At 44.5% G+C, this 19908-nt stretch overlaps 1 protein-coding gene across 1 annotated transcript in view; it reads right to left on the reverse strand.

Annotated features, from left to right (window-relative positions):
• LOXHD1 (lipoxygenase homology PLAT domains 1) overlaps window positions 1-19908 on the reverse strand; it is a 264458-nt gene that overhangs the window by 16816 nt on the left and 227734 nt on the right. Inside the window, exons 41-42 of the mRNA XM_067545371.1 lie at window positions 17140-17317; window positions 10820-11005 (exon numbers count right to left, since the gene is read on the reverse strand). Of these exons, the coding sequence (XP_067401472.1) occupies window positions 10820-11005; window positions 17140-17317 (364 nt within the window). The remainder of the gene's footprint in view (window positions 1-10819; window positions 11006-17139; window positions 17318-19908) is intronic.

Here is a 19908-nt window from a genome sequence, read left to right on the forward strand (position 1 = left end):
ATCCTCCCTATTTCTGGCCCTTAACCTGTTCAGTCTGAGCACCTGAGGTTCACTGGAGTTCAAGTCGAATGGCTGAGGGGCATCTAGAACAGACCCACGTCTGTCAGCTGACACATTTACGCTATGAATCATACACACTCGAGGAGTCAGGACTGCAACCTGGGTCCTTGAGCTCCAGGACTCAACCACTCCAGCTAAAGAAGAACTACTGCAGCTGGTAGCACAGCATAGGTCCCTTGCCCAGTCTGTGGGCTAGCCAGCAGGTAGCAATACCCCTTCCCCTCTCTCTCCAAGCAGTGTGACTAATAAGAGGAAATAGTACTTCATGCAGTGTACAGTCTGTCTGTGGAAGTCACGGCTTCAGGAAGGTACAAACACTGTGGCAGGCTTGTGGGTTTTTTTTCAAAGGGCTTAATACATTTTTTGACCGATGATAACATCTGCAATTACTGGGACTTGAGAGGGATTTCAAAATCACACTTCAGGGGGTAAAATGACCGTTTAAGGGTTCAGTAAGTAATTGTATTCCCCGCCCCCTCACTACAGCATTGTACAATTGGCTAGGTGCCTCCTGGCTTTCTTTCAGTCTTCCTCTAAAACATTAGATACTGAGGACTGCCAGAGATAGATCTGCTATTGCATTCCCATCCATGTGGCCCCTAGTATTGCTATTCTCCCTGTACTGTTACACTACTCCTGCTTATCTCCTCATCAGCTGCTCTACTTGACCATATCAGGCATCTGTAGAAAGTGACTTTCAGTATAGGCAGGCATTACAAATAAACTGTGTTGACCAGAAATGCAAAACAAATTGTGACACTAGGCCTGAAAAAGCCAAGCAACTTTACAAATTGCATTGCCCAGCTCTGACCTTTCAAGACATATTATAGGAAATTACAATGGTAGTGAGGGTCATTCCTTATAAGTAGACTGGAACTTTGATATGCAAGTGTATTGTTGGTAGTTATTTGATGTTGTTTACATATCTCTTGTTAGAGGTTAGCAATGTAGATAAACGGCTTTCCTGTCTATCACTGTTCTATTGATTAAGAGTTCAAAAGGAACATAGGAACTTTTAGATGGAACTTTGAATGTAACAATACTATTGTTTGTATTTCTCTTTGAAGTTTAAGTAATAAATACCTGTAAGTGGCTGTAAATGGCCAATTAACTTGTGCTAATATAACTAGTTATGGGTGTGCACAGGACATAGGAGATGATACTTCAGAGTCCCAAGTAATCATCTATTAATTGTTCAAGGAGACACCTGCTGTCAAGAAAATACCAGTCAGCCTGCATGGATCTATGAAAGACTGTAATGGACTGATCCTTTTTATCTCAAATCTGTACAATCTTGTCAAGGAAAGTTTGGATCACAAAATTGAGATCCCAGTGACCAGCCTGCAATCACCCTGCTAATTCTCATGGGAGAATTTGAACAAACTCTGCACATGGACTATGTAGTCTTCATTTCTCTGGACTGGATTTCTAACAAAGAAGCTCTAAACAAGGACTGATGACCCCCAAGCTGTTTGGGTAATTTCAGAGACTTTGCAATTTACGAACTTTGCAGCTCAGTTATAATCTCTACTTTAAAAGTAACCTAAGAGCTTTATTTTCGTCTGTATATGTATACTGACCTTTCAATCATTACTCTCTTTCTCTTTTTAAAATAAATGTTAATTTTAGTTAATAAGCATTGGCTTTCAGCGTGTATTTGGGTAAGATCTGAACTATTCATTGACCTGTTTGGTAACGTGTCTGCTCCTTTGGGATCGGTAGAACATTTTTACATATGATGGATAAAGATTTTCAGTAATCCCCATCATATTTGACTTGGCTGTCTGGGTGCTAGTCAAAGGGTTGGATAGTTTTAAGGGAACTGTATTTTGTCTACTGAATGACCAGTGAGGTCATGAGAACCTGTTTGTTGCTGGCTTGGTATATCTTATGGAAGAAAAACCATCAGTATTTAGCGCTTTGCCTGCCTCATTCTTTGCAGTTTGCCCTTTTTAAGCTAATGCATCGTGGTTCCCCTGGAGGCCAACGTCACACAAATTTGTGAGGTTATCAGAGTGGGGAGTGCGACACTGGCAGACCAGGTGCCAGCTTTTGCCAAGACTGTAGGCATCAGCTGAGCACTGACAAATTCATAGCTGGAAACCAGACCAGCTCACCTGTATCTTCATATTGTTCAAGATACGTATTAGATTTGTAAAGATGTGTTTTATATTTAGGCTCCATAAAAGGCTTGTAAGTTGTTGCATGCATGAATCTTACTTGTAATGTCTGTATCTCATGTAATCAGGTGATATGTAAGCTTTGCTTTATAACGATAAAAAAATGCCTGCTCTGAACTTGTGAACCCAGGCAGGAGGAGGGTTGCCCCACCCATCAAGAAGGACTATCAAAATGAAGTGGGCCATACAAACGCTGGGCAAATGGCCCTCTCATACGATACTACATGGAAAGAAGCTCATCCGATGAGCTTGAATTCTGGAAGAAGGAAACAAAGACTGCTCACATGAACATTTGACATCTCTTTGCTGTTTGGACTCTCACAGAAGCGAAGATCCCCACAGTCAGTGTGGGTTAGCCCTAAAAGACTTTCAGTGCTGACAGATTACTACAACCATCACCTTTGGAGACCATAAACTGTAACTCAGCTGTGTATAGATGCTGCCTGCTTAAACCTGTAAATAACTGTCTCATATCTTTTTCCTAGTTAATAAATCCTTAGTTAGTTAGTTTTACTATAGGATTGGCTACACATGTTCTCTTTGGTGTGAGATCTGAGGCACAAATTGACCTAGGGTGACTGGTTTCTTGAGTGATCTTTAGTGTAAGTGACCATTTATCACAAAGTCCAGCTGGCCTAGGTGGGAAGATAGATTGGAGTGCCCCAGGGGACTGTCTGTGACTTCATGGTAAGACTGTTACAGTACTTGGGAGTTCACATTTGTTACTGGGTTGCTAAAAATCTAATTATAGAACATACCACCAGTCTGGGGTGTCTGCCCTGCTTTTTCACAGTCTGCCCTGAGGTTGGTACTCATGGTCATGAACCATTCCAGAAAGTGTGCCAGCGAGATATTTCCTTTGTATGCTTTTATATAGCATTTTTCGACAGTATATCTCAAAGTGCTTTCCAAAGAAAGTCAGCATCAAGGCCAAATCATGCCAAATCAGCCTAATTTCCTTCTTTAACAAGGCTACTGGTCTACTGGATAGGTGAGAAGTAGCAGATGTTATATATCTTGATTTCAGGCTTTTGACACAGCCCCAAGTGACATTCGCATAAGCAAACTGGGGAAATGTGGTCCAGATGGAATTACTATAAGTTAGATGCACAACTGGTTGAAAGACTATTCAATGATTCAGTAATTATCAATGGATTGCTGTCAAACTGGGAGAGTGTATCAGATGGGGTTCCAAAGAGATCTGTCCCGGGTCCTGTACTATTTTCATTAATAACTTGGATAAATGGAGTAGAGAGTATGCTTATAAAATTTGTGGATGACACCACTCTGGGACAGGTTGCAAGCACTTTGGAAGATGGGATTAACATTCAAAGTGACCTTGACAAATTGGAGAATTTGTCTGAAACCAAGAGGAAATTCAATCACGGCAAGAGCAAAGTACGTATCTTAGGAAGGAAAATATCAAATGCACAACTACGAAATGGGGAACAAATGGCTAGGTGGTAGTACTGCTGAAAAGGATCTGGGGGCTACAGTGGGTCACAAATGGAATAAGTCAACAACGCGGATGCAGCTGAGAAAAAGGCTACCATTGTTCTTCAGTATATTCATAGAAGTGTGGTATGTAAGACATGGGAGGTAATTGTCCTGCTTTATTTGGCTCTGATGAGATCTCAGCTGGAGTATTGTGTCTGATTCCGGGTATCACACTTCAGGAAAGATGTGCACAAACTGGAGAGACTCCAGAGGAGAGCAACAAAAATGATAAAAGTTTTAGAATACCTGACCTACAGAGAAAGGCTAAAAGAACTGGGCATGTTTAGTCATGAGAAAAGAAGACTGAGGGGGAAACCAGATATGTTAAGGGCCATAATAAAGGGGACGGTGATCAACTGTTCTCCATGTCCTTGGAAGGTAGGACAAGAAATAATGGGCTTAATCTTCAGCAAGGGTGATTTCTGTTAAATATTAGGGAAAATGTTCTAACTCTAAGGATAGTTAAGTTCTGACACAGGCTTCCAAGGGAGATTGTGAAATCCCCATCATGGGAGGATTTTAAAAACAGATTTGACAAACCCCTTTCAAGGATGGTCTAGGTTTACTTGGTCCTGACACAATGCAGGGGGATGGACCTGATAACTTCAAGGTCCCTTCTAGCCCTACATTTCTATGATTCTATAAACTCCAGTTTACAGATGGGGAAACTGAGGCACAGGGAGATGAAGGATATGCCTAATATTACCCAGCAGGCTAGTGGCAAAACTGGGAATAGAACAGCCTTTTATACTTCACCTCATTTGGGCTCCTGCTAATTCTGGTGTGGTAACTGTTCCTACAAACTAACCCTATTTGTGAACTCAACTGTAAAAAGCGAGTGGAAAGAGCATAAAGAATCACAAGAAGCCTGCTATAATAACTAATGTTGATGGAAAAAGGTGACAAAGCAAGACAGAGACCGAATGAGTCCAAACAAAAAGGCCTAGTGATATAACTCAAAGACTCTGTAAAGATTGTATCTGGTAGGCAAGAAAAGTGTGGAAATGGAAATCAATAAACCAGAATTGGCATGTCAGAACTTAGGCCTAACTGGTGGACAAAATAATGAGGGGATAGGCTATTCCACCCATCACTCCCTTTTTGGGGTCCTCAAAAAGAAACCTTGGGGAGGAGGCGACAGCAATACTGGCTGACTAAAAGATGAGAGCTTCACTGTCATGGCTGCCATCCGCACTGTCTCTTCAGACCCTGGAACCTTCTTCTTCCCAATCCTGATAGATGTCCTGATCAGACTGAGCTAGAGAGAGAGGGAGCCAGATGATGCTGCCACCAGCTCTGGCTAAATCCCAAATAGTACCTGGGATGGGAGACTTTGTCATTCCCCTTCTCCCCCCACAGTGTGTTCTTTTCCTTCTCCACCTTATTTATTCTCTTTCCTGGCCCTCACCTTTTTCCTTCTATCTAATAAGAGTCTGGCTTAGCTGGCCAAGACTGTATATTTTGCAACACTGCTGTAAACCTGTGACCAGAAAGAGGCAGCAAAATTAAGTGCCCTAATAGCCTGATGCTGGTATAAGTCTGCTAGGTCTCAGAGCGGCTGCCACAAGTGGGTGCTGTGCCTATGTTTCTCCAGCAGTGAGGTTACAAGTGAGAGTCAACACCAGAGATAGAAGCAGCATTGTTTAGCTTCACTGTTCTTTTGTCGTCCCTCCTTTGTGTGTTTGTCTTGTTGTTGTCTTCTAGGAAATGGGATCTGATTTTAACAGCAACAACAGCTCCTGCCCATCTCAACTAACTTCTTTCCCCAAAGGACAATTATTACCGTCTTTTGCACCATCTAAGAGACAGCCAGACAGGGTTTTTTCCTTCTAAAGACTCTCTACAGCTAAAGGGAAAAGAAACAAGGGATGCTGTTAAGCCTTATTCAATACTTTACATTACAAATGCTTTAACTATTTTCCCTTCTTTTCTGTATCTTTAATAAAAGGATTTGTAATGGTGTGCATGCCATGGCAATAAGCAAGCTGGGGTCTCTGTATACCAAACCCTAAACCTTCTTTAAAACTGTTTCATGTAGGACAGTGACTGGGTTATATTAATACCTTTGACTCTTTGGTCCCATTTATTCCATCTAAATTAATACAACATCTCACACCACGCTGTTTCTCGCTGAGGTAGACAAGTAACCAGATAGCTCTAACAGCTTTTGACAAATGGTGAGCTTATCTTGTACATTGCTTTTAGAAACAGGAGTATTTTCATTCTCCATTGCCTATACAACTTGAGCATCACTGCATTTGACTCAGGTCAAAGCTAACAATAAACTCCATGCAGGCACTGCGACAGAAAATCTTTCCTCTAAAACTCTCCTATGCAAAAACCTCTAAAAGACTCCTATGCAAAAACACTTCACTACTCAGGGTGAATGTGTAACGGTGTTTTGAGTATGCTAAAGATATTCTTGTGATTGAAGCATATTTCATGTACTGAGGTGCACTTTATGTAAGAGCACTTAGCATGGGTGCCGAGTAATTTGTAGGCAAGAATGACAGATGAGGTTCACAATAAAGATATGCTTTTAAAGAACAGATAACTTTACAACTACTTTATGGGCTAGTGAGTTATTTTAGTCTGATGGGGCAGATGAAGGGGGAGAGTTCTGACACTAGAGTAATGAGCTAGACTAGATAGACGTGAACAGCCATGTAACATTATTATGTGACCCTTGTTGTACCTTCCCCAATTTTATTTGCTTACATCATTTTTTGTATCCTGTCTAAAACCCAAACTATAAGCTCTTCGGGGAAGGATCATTGTCTCCTACTTGTTTTGTAAAGCCCATAGTTCATTTCTGTGATAGACAGATACCAAGAAAGGGGCCTTTTTCCAGCTGTGAATGAAGAGGATGAACAGCAACAAGTCTTGTTGAAATAGGAGCTCAGTGTGTTTACCCACTTCCGCATGATGAATCTCAAGGTACAGTTAAGCAGTCTGATTTTAAAAGAGCAGGAAACAAAACTAGGCACTGAACAGCAAGCTGCTGGATGCACACAATATGTGGACAACCATCAAAAGTTGACTAAAGGGCTTCAAGAAAAGCTTCTGGAGTTTGATACTTAAACAAATCCTTACTAAGGGAATAGAAAGTCCTTCATTTTCTTTTACTAATGTATTGTTTTATTATTGTCTGAAAGGATTGGAATTGGGCTGGTGCCTAGATATGACAGTGATGGACCCTTCAGAATTGTGATATATAGTGAGTGTAATGCCGTCCACTACTGCTGAAAGTACGATCCAGAAACTGCGTGACAAGTTGTGCAACATCAACAGCAAAACCAAGTCATCAGACGTGCACACAGATCAAAAGACCGAACCTTTAGTCCTGGACAGCCTGTCCTAGCTCGGAATTCTGCTTCTGGTGCTAAATGGGTCCCTGCTACAGTCATCGCCCAGACAGGACCTATTTCCTACACAGTCCAGACTGCAGATGATCTCACCTAGCGGCGGCAGGTAGATCAGTTGTTGCCAGGTCATACATGTCCCAAGGACATATCTCCAGTTGAACTGCCTGACCTCACCATTCCAGGTCATCGAATCTAGAGTCACCCATTCCTGACTCCCCTTCTCCATCCACCTCTGCAGCAGATACAGCCCCCTCCCCTGTTTGACCAGATACAACATCTTCACCTGTTCGAGCTACAAATCCTGAGCCCATCATTAGACCTGCACCAATAACATCTTCCGGTGCAAGAACACCAGAAGTCTGCCGTAATCCACCAAGAGAGAGAAGGCTGGATCTTTAGCTAGGGCAAACCCACGTTATGGGGCAGAATAATCCCTGGGGTTTAGCCGGGGAATGAGGCAGTCTACCCTCATTCCCTAGTTTAGTGATTGTTCTGTTAAATGGGCATTTTCGTTAAGGGGGGAGGAATATGTTGTGTATTTTGTGTCTTGCCTAATTGCCTAGGTTGCCATAGCAACAGAGCTTAGTTTGTTGTCATAGCAATAGAGTTAGACTATTAGGGGATAGCTCAGCCAGTCCTGGCTGGTTTTTAGTGTTAGTTCAATAAAGACACTCCCTGTGTTGCATCTCTCTGTGATCCTGTGCTGATTTCTCTCTCTGAATACAAGCAATAAAAAGGAGTTTAACATAACAGTCAGCTGCCGCTTCAGCCAGTCTGTCTACCTGTAGGCTACGCTATGAGTTCCTAATGTGAGGATAGCAGGCTGGTGCTGGCACTATGGATAATTATTAAAAAGTTTTAAAAGAGGACACAATGAGTCGTTCCAATTTCTTGGCAGCCTCCCATGAGAGATGGATTGGTAATAAAACAACCAGCTGCTAATTAGCGGTGTGAAAGAATAATGTTTAACAGGCACTGACAATAATAAAAAAATAAATGAGCACGATTTCCAACGAGATGACCAATTATAATGGTACTGTATAAATAAATGCATTTTTATTTAAAACCTGAAGACCTCTAAGCGTCTGATGAACCCCCCCCAGAACACAAAGCCAGGAATTTCAAACCAGTGGCATGGCCAATTAATAGAAAATACTGACCTGAAAGAGCATAAAAAGTTCAGCAATAGCCCAGGATGCCAGTGGTAATAAATACTTCATTCACCCAACAAACTGTCGTGGTTCATTGCTAAAAGTTAGTGATAGGATGTGTTCTTTACATGACTAATACAAGAACAATGAAAATGGCATGTGTTCTGATTTAAAGCAAAATTCTCCTTCTTACAAGGGAAAAAACCAAGTACATTTATATTGAACAAAACCTGACTAAATGGTTTACATAGGGCCCGAAACTACAGCTCCTAAATCTGGCAAAAGTACTATTAAATACAGTTTTAAAATGAGAGGCACACATGGGGGGAATAAGAAGAAAGAAGATTTTAAGACTGCAGCATGCAAATATATACATAAACATTGACTATTTTCTCAGATCTGCTTTGAGTCTGATGGATAAGTTATAATTTTGGTAGCATGATTTATCATCAAGGGAGATGAAAGTTCTGCTGAGGAAAACATTCTCTTTGTAATATTTTTAATTAATAACCTCTTTGAAAATAGATTTGCAAGTCCATGTTGATCAGCCTCTGCTCTCAAACATGACACAAAAAATAATGCAGAGCCAGCATTCTCTGCACAGCTAAAATGCCGTTATGTGTTTCTATAGCACCTCCGTAGTGTTTAAGTGCTCGGTTGATCAGAGACAGATAGCTGGCCTTTGTAGAGTTTGGGTGAGCACAGAGTTATTAGGCCCATGAAAGTTGAACCTGGCATGTTATGCTATTCAGACATTGAGCCTGTACATTTGCGGGTGCAAACTGTATGCACAAATAATTGTGGGCAAAATTGTGTGTCTACAGTTTATTGTGTCTGAAATCTTGAGTATTGATCCCTTTTGGTCCAATGAAAGCAACAGGAGTGTTTCTACTGACTTCAGTGACCGATGTGTGCAAGCAGAAATGGATGCCAACTTAAGTGAAAATTCATATTTCCTATGTTTTTATTCTGCCATTTCAGAACAGACTCAGTGTATGGCAAGTTTATATTTTAAGGCTAACGGCAAACAACCCTTTAGTTTGAGATTCTGATCCAAAAGGATTATTTTAGATTAATTCCATGTGGGTCACTACCTTCCCCTCTTGTCCACAAGGAGAAGTAAAATAAGAGGACTCAGCATTTGATTCATTCACATGTGCTGCTATTACGAAAACCAAATGTGAATGCAAGATCTTCCTTTTGAGATGAGAAACTCAATTGCTAGCTGTGATACAAGATGCAGTCACAATGGCCATGGTAATGCCTTCGTTGATCGTTTGCTGACATGCTGTTGGGTATCCGAATACGTTCCCTAACGAATACAACTGCACAGAGGGCTGTGCTCCCTACTGCATTTAGGGTTTCAAACAGTAAAAGGAAGAGCACTGCAAACTACGTATCATATAGTGATTATAAGAAAGATAGACACAGATCCTTACGGTAAATGCTTTTATCTTCCAATGCGCAGTGCATTACACCACTCTAAATTAATCTGTTGCCTCTCAGTGTCAGACTGATAGAGTTACATTGCTGGAATGTGGTACTGTTATGCTACTAAAGTTTTCCAATAACAGAGTCACATTGTTAGGCTGGCAGAGGCTGGATGTCTGCAGAATACAAAGACAGCTATAGGGGCTATAATTTGTAAACAGGAGCATCCATAAGCCCCAAATGAGGTAGAGGCCTCATTGCGCTAGGCGCTGTACAAAATTTTAGTAGGAGAGAATCCTTTCCCTGAATAGACGAGACAGGCAAAGAATGGCAGAGGAAACAGCAGCACATAGAGGTGAAGTGACTGGCCTGAGGTCACAGCAGACCAGCAGCCGAGCTGGGAATAGGATTCCTGAATCTGTGCCAAATCCAGTAGACCAGGCTGACTCTCCTAGCAGGGCCTAAGGCAAATCAGCTGGGCTCGCACTCTTGGGGATGAGCCAGCCCAGCGCCCCCCCGCCCCCCTCCCCCGAGCACACGCTTGCTGAGCAGCCTCCTCATTTGTGCCTCCCCTGTTGGCAGCAGCAGCAGCACCCCACAGGGGGAGGAGGAATCTGCGGGCCTGTTTCCCGCTCTCCCCCCGCTTCCCCCTGCTGTGGGTGTGGTGGGGAGTGGAAGTGACAGGGGCAGATGCCCCTGAGCGGCCTGGCAGTGGGTGGTGGGGCAGGGCGTGATGGGCTCTGCCCCAGATCCCTGCCTTTCATATCGGGGTCCCCTGGGCTCCCTCCTTGCGCCTACTGCAAGGGGCCGGGAGGAGCTTGCTTCCCCTGCGGTGGGAGCTCTTGGCTGCCGGCAGGCTGGGGCCGGCATGGCTGCCGGTAAAGCCCATCAGCTGCTGGCCACCTGCGATAGTGGGGAGCGGCTCCTCCTCCAAGGGCCTGGCTGATGCCCCCCCACAAGGCAGTGCCCAGGAGCCTGGCCCCTCCCCCCCCAACACACCACTGGCGGGGTCCCCCAACATGTGGGGCGTGGGGCAATTGCCCCGATTCGCCGTACCCTAGGGACGTTTCTGCTACTAGCTCCAGAACATTACCCATCCCACCCTTCACTAAGCCCCTCACATCAATCTAGTTACCTTTGTTGTCGTGCCAGACTCGCACCTTACACAGGTCTCCAAGGCTCAGCATGTCGGGAAAATTGAAAACATCCATCTGGTTCCTTTCAAACTTGTTAGACTTGTTCGATTCCTTCAAAGCAAGAGTCCCGCTGTCCCCATTCTCCCCGAAGATAATCAAGTACACGTTGGCGTCCGTACCAGCTCCTGGAAGGAGACAGCAAGTCACAACACAGTAATTGCTACAAAGTCGGCCAGTGATTCCCAAGCTAACCAAAACAGGTATAGCGATGGTAGGCGAAAAGTGACTGAAATTCTTGCCCTGCTGTGCAGATCCCTCAAGGCAGAGCTGACAAATTAGACTAGATTCTTGCAAGAGTCCGCTGGGCCAGCAAAGAGAGCCTGCACAGCAGGTAGGTAACAAGCAAATACTTTTAACTTGTCGCCACAAATTTAGTGTGAGCGGCAAGTCCTTATAAGCAAGTTGTCATAATAATGGTGATAATTTATTTACCTCTACTAGAACACGTTTCATCCATAGATCTCAAAGCACTCTACAAAGGAGCGTTATCCCTATTTTACAGATGGGGAAACTGAGGCACAGGAAAATGACTTGAAGCGACTTGCCCAAGGTCACCCACCAGCCCAGTGGCAGAACTGGAACCAGAACCCAGGTCTTTGGAGTCCCAGTCCAGTGTTCTGTCCTAGCATTCCTGGCGACTGTGCCAGAGTAATACAGTAAGAACTTGGCTGTGTCAGCCAATGCCCACGGCCTGCCATTCAGCCGTGCAGTTCTAATTCAGGGGGCAGCCTGGGATCTCCCAAATAGCATGCCATGAAAACAAGGGCGTTGGGAGCCTTTCTAAGCACCACAACAGGACAGAGAACACACAGCTGCAAAGCGTGCAGGCAGCAATAGCGGTGCACTGGGGCCCAGCACAGAGGCTCATATAGGTAGGGCAGGGAAGACCACAGTAAGGGATTTGTATCATCTTTGCTTAAAGAGTCGGATGCCAAACGATGAGGAAAAATTGGTGGTCAAGGCGCTAGTACACGTTGCAGTGCTCCATGCTGGGCTTGTGGACTGGCATGAACACCTCCCTTCTCACTGCCAAAGGCCTCTTCCCACTTTGCCATCTCCCTCTCCCAGCAAGCAGTGGCCCCAAACTGATCCTCAAAGTGCTTCCACATGGGACGGCGGCTAAGCCTGCTCTACGGGCAGGCATTCCAGCTACTCCCATCTTGCTGCTGCCTTCCTCCCTTGACAAGCATGGAGTGTGAGTGCAGGGCTGAGCAAAGATCCCAGGGAGTGTTCCACAGATACGGCCAAACTGCTGGTATCCTGAGGTCTCTCCCAGACTTCTAGCTCATCTGCTTTCTCCATTCTTCAGCACATTGCCCTCTGCAACCTCATCCAAGTGCCCTCAGTCTCTGCTGCTGCAGCTCCACACTCCTCATTGCCATCCCTGTCCTTACCTTCCTCCTTTCTGCCTCTTTCCTCCACCTCCTCCTCTTCTGTATCACACAGTGTCCGTGCACGTGTGGGCTTATCTAACATAACTACAGTGGGCGAGATTTTCAGAAGCATTCAGCATTGCTTCTCCCACCACCTTCACTAGGAGCAGGAGTAGGCCAATACTTAGCACTTTTGAAAATCCCACCTATTCCGTGTCTCTCCGACACCCAGCCCCACCTCCTAACAATCTAGAAAGGCAGCATTTCTAAGATGGCCTCTATACCAGCCTGCTGGCCAATATGGAATTTGACATGAGCGTGGGTGAAATTATGAGCATTTGAGCATTTTGCCTGGCACCTTCTATAATTTCACCAGGAATTGGGAAATGTCTCATTACAGTCTGATATTTTCAATGACATAATAAGGCCCAGGTTCACAGAAGCCAATTTGCTTTTCGGAGGCTGGACTTTCAGTGCTGTATCAGAGCTGATGAGCCTTCTAATTCTGGCAACTGAGAATTGAGACTATCATACACAAATCTGGCTCACAAAAAATCACAGCCTTTTCCACCCTTCGCTAGAAAGCCCAATTTTTCAGACTTCAGAGGCCTCAAGCCAATTCTTGTACAAGCATATTGCAAACCCATCATCTGCACAATGATTTTTCTACAGCTCTGCTCACGAGCCAAGGAGAAAATGTCAGGAACCTGGAAAGCTTGTGACAAAATAAGTTTCACTGCAGGAAAATACTTTATAATCCATTCTCCCAAATTTGTATTAACCACATGCATCTTTACACAAAGACAGACAGAACCAGTACAAAAGTGACTCAATTGCATGCAGAGGAAAGAGTCAAAGAAATGTCCCACGTCCAGGTGACATATTGCTTATGTTATATTGGGACTAATTTTCAGCAGTTCCCTGAGAAAAACTTAAGAAGGAAGGAAAGCACCAGGGATTCATGCAGCTCAGTCGGCAGTACCTTTCATGGTCCTAAAGATTGCTGAGGTGCTGAACAAAGCAGAATAAAGTCTACTTTCTTATAAGAAGCAGGCTCCCAATTAATGCCAGGTCTCAAAAAGCACAGAACCAATTGGCTTTTAGCAAAACCTTCTTGGCAGGAAGCAGCTTATGAAGGCCCCATGCCGTGACAGTTACCTCACAAGCAATTAGTATGAGATGGGAAAGAAAAGAACAGAAATTGCTGAATCAATGGACATTTCGCCTAGCTGACTTTTTTTTTGGTTCCATGAAACAGCCAGACACACTTAGGAGCTGCAGCAAATTTGACATGTAACTGACTAACAAAACAAAGAGGTCGAGTCAGTGTGATGAGGTAGCTGTCATGCTCATGGTGGTAGAAGCCAGAGTGGGTCCTTTACTCTTTGTGGAGCTGTACCAATTTACCAGACTTTGGCCTGATCTAAAATCTACTGAAGTCAATAGGAGTCTTTCCTTGAACTAAATTGGGCTTTGAATCAGGCACTAAGACACTGACTGTACCAATCACCTTGTATTAGGTGAATTGTAATCTGTAGCTAAGCTTACAACAACAATAATGGATCTTATAATAATAGGGATATTAATATTTACCTGCCTCTTAGGTCAGCTTTATTAATTAATGGGTTTTTAAGATAGAGAGTGCAATATTTATTATTAGTTCAGGACCTTTATTTTTGCAGTGCCACATATCTGATGGATGCAAATAAAACATAGAAACACGATTTAAATAAAGAATGCTAAGGAGAGAGGATGGTTCTGGGCATCCAGAGATCTGGGTTCTATTTCCAGCTGTGTCTCCGTTATATCTTGAATTAAATAGTTTAAACCTGAGTCACCAAAAAATAGTGGCTCTCACAATATTTCTTTCCTTCCTTCCCTACTGATTCCATTCCCTAAACTCCCTCCCTACTGTTCTTAAGTAAAAACTGCCTAGACTCACTGCACAGTACTGCACTATTGAATCAGATGCACTCACAGTTAGCTTGGACAAGTCTTTTAAAGACAAATTTTCAAAAGTGTCCTCTAATTTTTAAGTACCTTCATTTCTGGGGACCCAAATATACCCCCGCCCCTAAATTCATCTGAAGTTGTGAGTACTCAGTACCTCTGAAAGTCAGGCTGACGTGCCTCAGGTTTCCATCTGATCTCCTGGGAGCCCAGCGTTTTTGAAATTTTTGAAAAGCCACTTCTTTAGGTGCCCAAAAGACAGCTTAGGGTACATTTAACCCAAAATAGATGTGCCAGAATTTTCAAAAAAGTATGCCTCAAGAGAAGGCCGACATCATAAAATCACCCACATCTTCTAAAGGATCACTTATCTTAAGCCAAGCTAGCACCTAGAGTCATCTAGAGAGTGTATTATTGTATCAAGAGTCTAAGGATCTTAGAACAGGTCCTTGTAAACCTGCATTCATGCACTGTACTGGTTTCCCATCTGCTTTCCGGAAAAATTCAAGATGTTGGTTTTAACGGATAGTCTGATATAACCTGGGCCCTGGCTGCTTTAGAGACCTTCTCTCTTCCTATCTACCTTTATCCGGACAGATAACATCTGAAGCACTTTTGACAGTCCCCAGATCTGATCTTTGGAAGACTGGAGTCAGGTCATTTGCAGTAGAGGATCCTCACTTGCAGGAGAGATGCTGGAATCATCTCAATTTTTCCACCACAGCCCGTTTGCTGACCTTCAGGGCACAGTAGAAGACCCATCGATTACTCAAGCATTTCCTTGAGCCCCAGTAAAACTGGGAAAAACAACGAGAGTCCTGTAGCACTTTAAAGACTAACAAATTTCTGCAGGCATAAGCTTTCGTGGGCTGCAACCCACTTTGTTAGATGCATCCCATCTCATGCATCTGACGAAGTGGGTTGCAGCCCACGAAAGCTTATGCCTGCAGAAATGTGTTAGTCTTTAAAGTGCTACAGGACTCTCGTTGTTTTTGCTGAATACAGACTAACACAGTTACCCCTCTGGAACTTTTCAGTAAAACGGGGGTATTTTAAAGTGACGGGAAAGGGCAATCAGTCAGATGGCTGGCAAGTGCCTTATTTAAGTAATATAGTTTCTGTTATTGTGTAAATTACACAAATGCACCCAGAGGCTGTGGAAATGGATGCAGAAAATAACTCTATAAAGAGAAATAAATGGGCCTGACTCTGCTCTTCTTTACACCAGTGCAACTCCATTGAGTTCAGTGGACTTACTCCTGGTTTGCATCGGTGTGACAGCAGCAGATGCATCATGCTCAATATATCTAGCAAGCAGTTTATTACCAGGATAGAAGAGCTTTCCTTGAAGATAAGTGCTAACCATAGAACACATAAGCCAAACTAGTGGGTGGTTCACAACTTGTACCCTTCCCAGACATGTTGGATAAATTGCAGCATCATGCCAGCCCAGTATATAATCTGATCAAAACCAAACTCATTCTCATTGTCATCTGTTCTCTCCTACCGGCTGTCGTGGCTCATCATGCAATAAAATGTTTCATCATTAATACCCATCACCTTTCATTCAACATGAAGAGCAGATGAGTCTACTGCTGCTGCTGTCATTTTCCATTCTGCTCTCATTTCCATTCCCATTGCCTTTGTGAGCCAGGGCTGAATTGCAGAATGAGTTCCCACTATGATCATACTATTAATACCGGATAGAATGTCAGGCGCACAAACTCATCCTCACTCTCCCTTTTGTGTTTAGTACTTCACTATGGTTTTAATGTTTTACAGCTATATTGGTCCCAGGATATTCAGTAGACAAGGTGGGAGAGGTAACAGCTTTTATTGGATCAATTTCTGTTGGTGAGAGAGACAAGCTTTTGAGCTACACAGATCTCCTCTTCGTAAAAGATATACCTCCCCTATTTTGTCTCTACATGTTTTTAAGGCATGCAGTGGGCAACAAGGCAGCAAAACAGGGAGATGTCACTAAGATACCTTGTCAGGGGAGATCTTTATATTCTAAACACAAATCCCTCAGCTGGTGTAAATTCAGTGCTAGAAAGAGGAAAGAAAAGAGGGGCGAAGACCGAGCAATGTTGCACGCAGAGCAGAGCCAGTCCCAGAGCAGAGCCAGTTCCAGAGCCAGAGCCAGTCAGAAAATGTGTGTAAATAATAAAGTGTATCTTGCACTGATTTGGCATTCAGTGATTGTGTGTAAAAAAGCGTGTAAGATTGACAGAGGAGTTGGAGAGAGGGTCCCTTGAAATAGTTAGTAATCCCAGCAAATGACATTGCAAGCCCATTTAACTGGGATTTTTGAAACTCTGCAGTTTTCTTCTGTCATTAATTGAACTTTTCCGAAGTTCCACAGTCTGGGTCTTACCCTTGGGCTGGCTTTTCGTGCCCTCTAATTAATATTTTGCACTTTTATACAATCAGAGAATTGTAGAGCTGGAAGGCACCTCAAGAGGTCATCTAGTCCATCCCCCCTGCACCGAGGTAGAAGGGTCTCAAAGCACGTCACAATGGAAGGTGAATACTGTCAGCCTCATTTAACAGAGGAAGACACCAAAGCATTAAGGGAATTACTCGAGTCACACAGGAAACCTGTAGCAGATCAAGGAATTGAACCCAGATCCCCTGAGCCTTAACCACAAGACTATCCTGTGCTCTACACAACAGCAGGATGTGAGCAGGAAAGGACCAGAGACAGCAGCAACATGTCGAGCGATTGTTGCCTATTGACTCTTTCAGGGGAAGCAGCTGACAGTCAAATACAGACCAAGAGTCTTAAAATTATATTTGCTCTGTAGCAAATTGCCTGTTCTCCACTGAATAATGTTGATTTCCTGTAATAAAGAGACTCTGACTCTCTGGGAATTTCAAGGTTCCAAGACTGTGGGACTAAAGTCTACTCTCAGAAATAGCCAACATGAACCTACCTCCAATATCACTGGTTTTAACCTGAACAGTGTATGTTGTATTCTCCATCATCTGCTCTTCATTTATCACCGCAGGAATCTCGCACACAAGTGCTCCCTTAGGATTTCTGAGCTTGGACAGCCATTCACTGTACGTAAACGTGGTCACTTCTTGATTAGACAGGTTCTTTGTGATGATCTGGGGAAATGAAGGAATTTCAGGCACAGTTAAAATAAGGGCAGTGATAAGCTCAGAAGTAACGCTGTGCAGTTGAGAGTGGCTAGAATGTTTGGCATAACTCTGGCCATAGACCAGCACAGAGTCCAACGCCCACGTATTTGGGTCACCATCTCCTTCTGAGCAACTTTTACTGGTACCGGGATGATTCCATTGGGATGGGAGGAGGCATGTGTGCTGTTCTTGAGCAGCCCCTTGTAGCTAATCCTTGCCAAGTGACAACTAGGCATGAGCAAGGGTCTCCGCAATGCTGGATCTTCATATGATGGGAAGCCAAAAGGAAGAACTGGAGCGATATGCCAGAGGACACCAAACTAAAATCCAGTAGCGTTTTTCTTGTCTTGTTTTTTTTGTCTTGGCCAAAGTGGCCTCCAAGTGGCATTGATTCTGTTATAGGCCAGCGATGGAATGTTAATAGTCTGTAACCACAGTTTAGGGCTGTGATAAATTGTTTAAATGTGTTTAAAATGCTACTGCTGACTTTGGGGGAGGGGAGGCAAGGCAAATAGTTTGTATGACTAATTGGCAGAAGCAGAGAGTACGCAGAAGAGAAGCAGCACATCAGGAAGTGCTGCGTGGTTCCATGGACCCCAGCAAGAGGCTATCTGAGGATGGGCCCAGAGCTGTGAGTCAGAGGAGCGTGGCATGCCGCTGCCTGATCGGCTTGTGTGCAGTGTTGCCAAACTAGAGACATTAATAAAAAAAAATCAAATGTCAATTGAAAAAGAAACGCGTGCAATAATTTATCTCCAACGTAAACGGCACCCAAACCCTGTTCCCGGTACTCCTAGCCTGTGCCCCATTATGGCACCTTTGTGAGTAGCATCATGTCCTGAGAAAAACCTACAGGAAAATAGCTGGGGTGGGAGCAGCCATGCCTGGATCCACATAGGGACTCAGGCACTGCAATGCAAAGCGTGGCAATGCCTGACTTTTAGACACTCAGAACAATCACAGAACAACACTGCAATCCCCAAAGTCTGAGTTGGGTGCCCAGGCTCCCTGTACAATGAATGAGGAGAGGCAGGCATCTCAGGGCACAATCCACAAGGCCAGCACGCTGCCTCAGCTAGCCAACGGGACATGCCGATGAGAGGGGTATGTCTGAAGCCCCTGTCCTGTCATGGAAATAGGCACCTAAATCCAAGCTGGAGGGAGTCGCTCATCTCCGCTAGCAATCCCTCTCCTGGAGTATGACAGCTAAGCCGCTCTGTGTGAGCATGAGTTAGGCTCCTGCCTCACTCTACACCAGACATGCAGAGAAGGAGGTGGTGGTGCTACCCACCTTATCATTTTTTGTGCAGTGGTGAGAGGAGACACCCCAGTTCAATTCTACCCTCTGCCGGAGGGCTGGGGGAATGGATTTTTTAACAGGAGCCTCCCACCTCTCGGGGACATGCTCTGACCACTCTGCTGTGGGCTAGTCTGATGTGGGGGCTCCCTCAATTTCTCCTGTTGAAGCTGCCATTGATTTCAATGGACATTAGGAGCCTAAATACCTTGGAGCCGCTGGGTCTCAGTGCCGATGTTTTGACCCCAAATGCTATTCTAATTGGGTTTGGATCACCAGGGTTAAGATCCTGGCATTCAGGGCATTGAGGTGGGGCTATTTTTGTTTGTTCTCTGTTCTTTTTGTTGGGAGGATTGGCTGCGGGCTTGCCCGTGCCAGTGGTGCAGTGGATTGCATTTCAACTATTTTTCAGCGCCACCTCCTGAGCCGTTGACGGGAATCTTTTGTGCTTTTACATCTCAGTACATTCATAAATGACAGCTGGCCCTATTAGGATTTGGACTGGGAGCTCAGTATCCCTCTAAAAGAGTGGCTTGCTCCTTTAAGGTCCAGGAGGCCTGGGACTAGCAACCTCAGCTCCATCTGTGCCAGAGTGAGCTGTCTACCTGGGGCCAGGCGACAACCTGAAACTCCTGCGCCTCAGACCAGGACTAAGAGCAGTCAGTTTGGGGGAGGAGCCACGGGGGGGGGGAGTTTAGCTTTTGTGGAAGGCTTGGAAAGAAGTAGCCTGGGTGTCTGGGCTCTACCCCAGAGCAGGGAAGATGGAAAGGTGACCCGGAGGGGCTGAGCCTCTGAGCGGGGAAGCAGCTTGAGAGTCAAGGCTCTATTCCAGTGCGGAGAGACCTAAAGGGAGCCCAGAAGGTGGGCTGAAGAGGAATCCAGGCAGAGCAAAAGGTCTGTGGGTTTGTTTGGACTTTTGTTCTCCTGGGACGGGTTATGTTTCTGTAACTGCCTTGGCCAGAGGGCTGCGCCCCGCTGCCAACTCCCGCCTGTGAGCAGAAGGTTGAAAGGACCCGCCTGGGAGGAGAAAACAGAGCAGGGAGTGCCTACAGTGCCACACTTGGCCAGCAGCGGGTACTATACAGCAGGGTATTACAGCCAGCGACGATCCTTCATTTCTAAAGAAGTAAGTGTTTCAGGAATAGTGCGTATAAATACTGCCCCCCCAGTCTGCTTTCTGGTTAAGTGAATGCCATCCCTGGCAGGAACCTTAACCTGCACCCAAGCAATATTACAATTTTATTTGGCTCTGAGCACTGTA

The sequence above is a fragment of the Emydura macquarii genome, unplaced genomic scaffold (assembly GCF_026122565.2).
Source record: "Emydura macquarii macquarii isolate MOO-44397 ecotype Brisbane River unplaced genomic scaffold, CSIRO-AGI_Emac_v2 contig_1045, whole genome shotgun sequence".
In the NCBI taxonomy this organism is placed as follows: domain Eukaryota; kingdom Metazoa; phylum Chordata; order Testudines; family Chelidae; genus Emydura; species Emydura macquarii.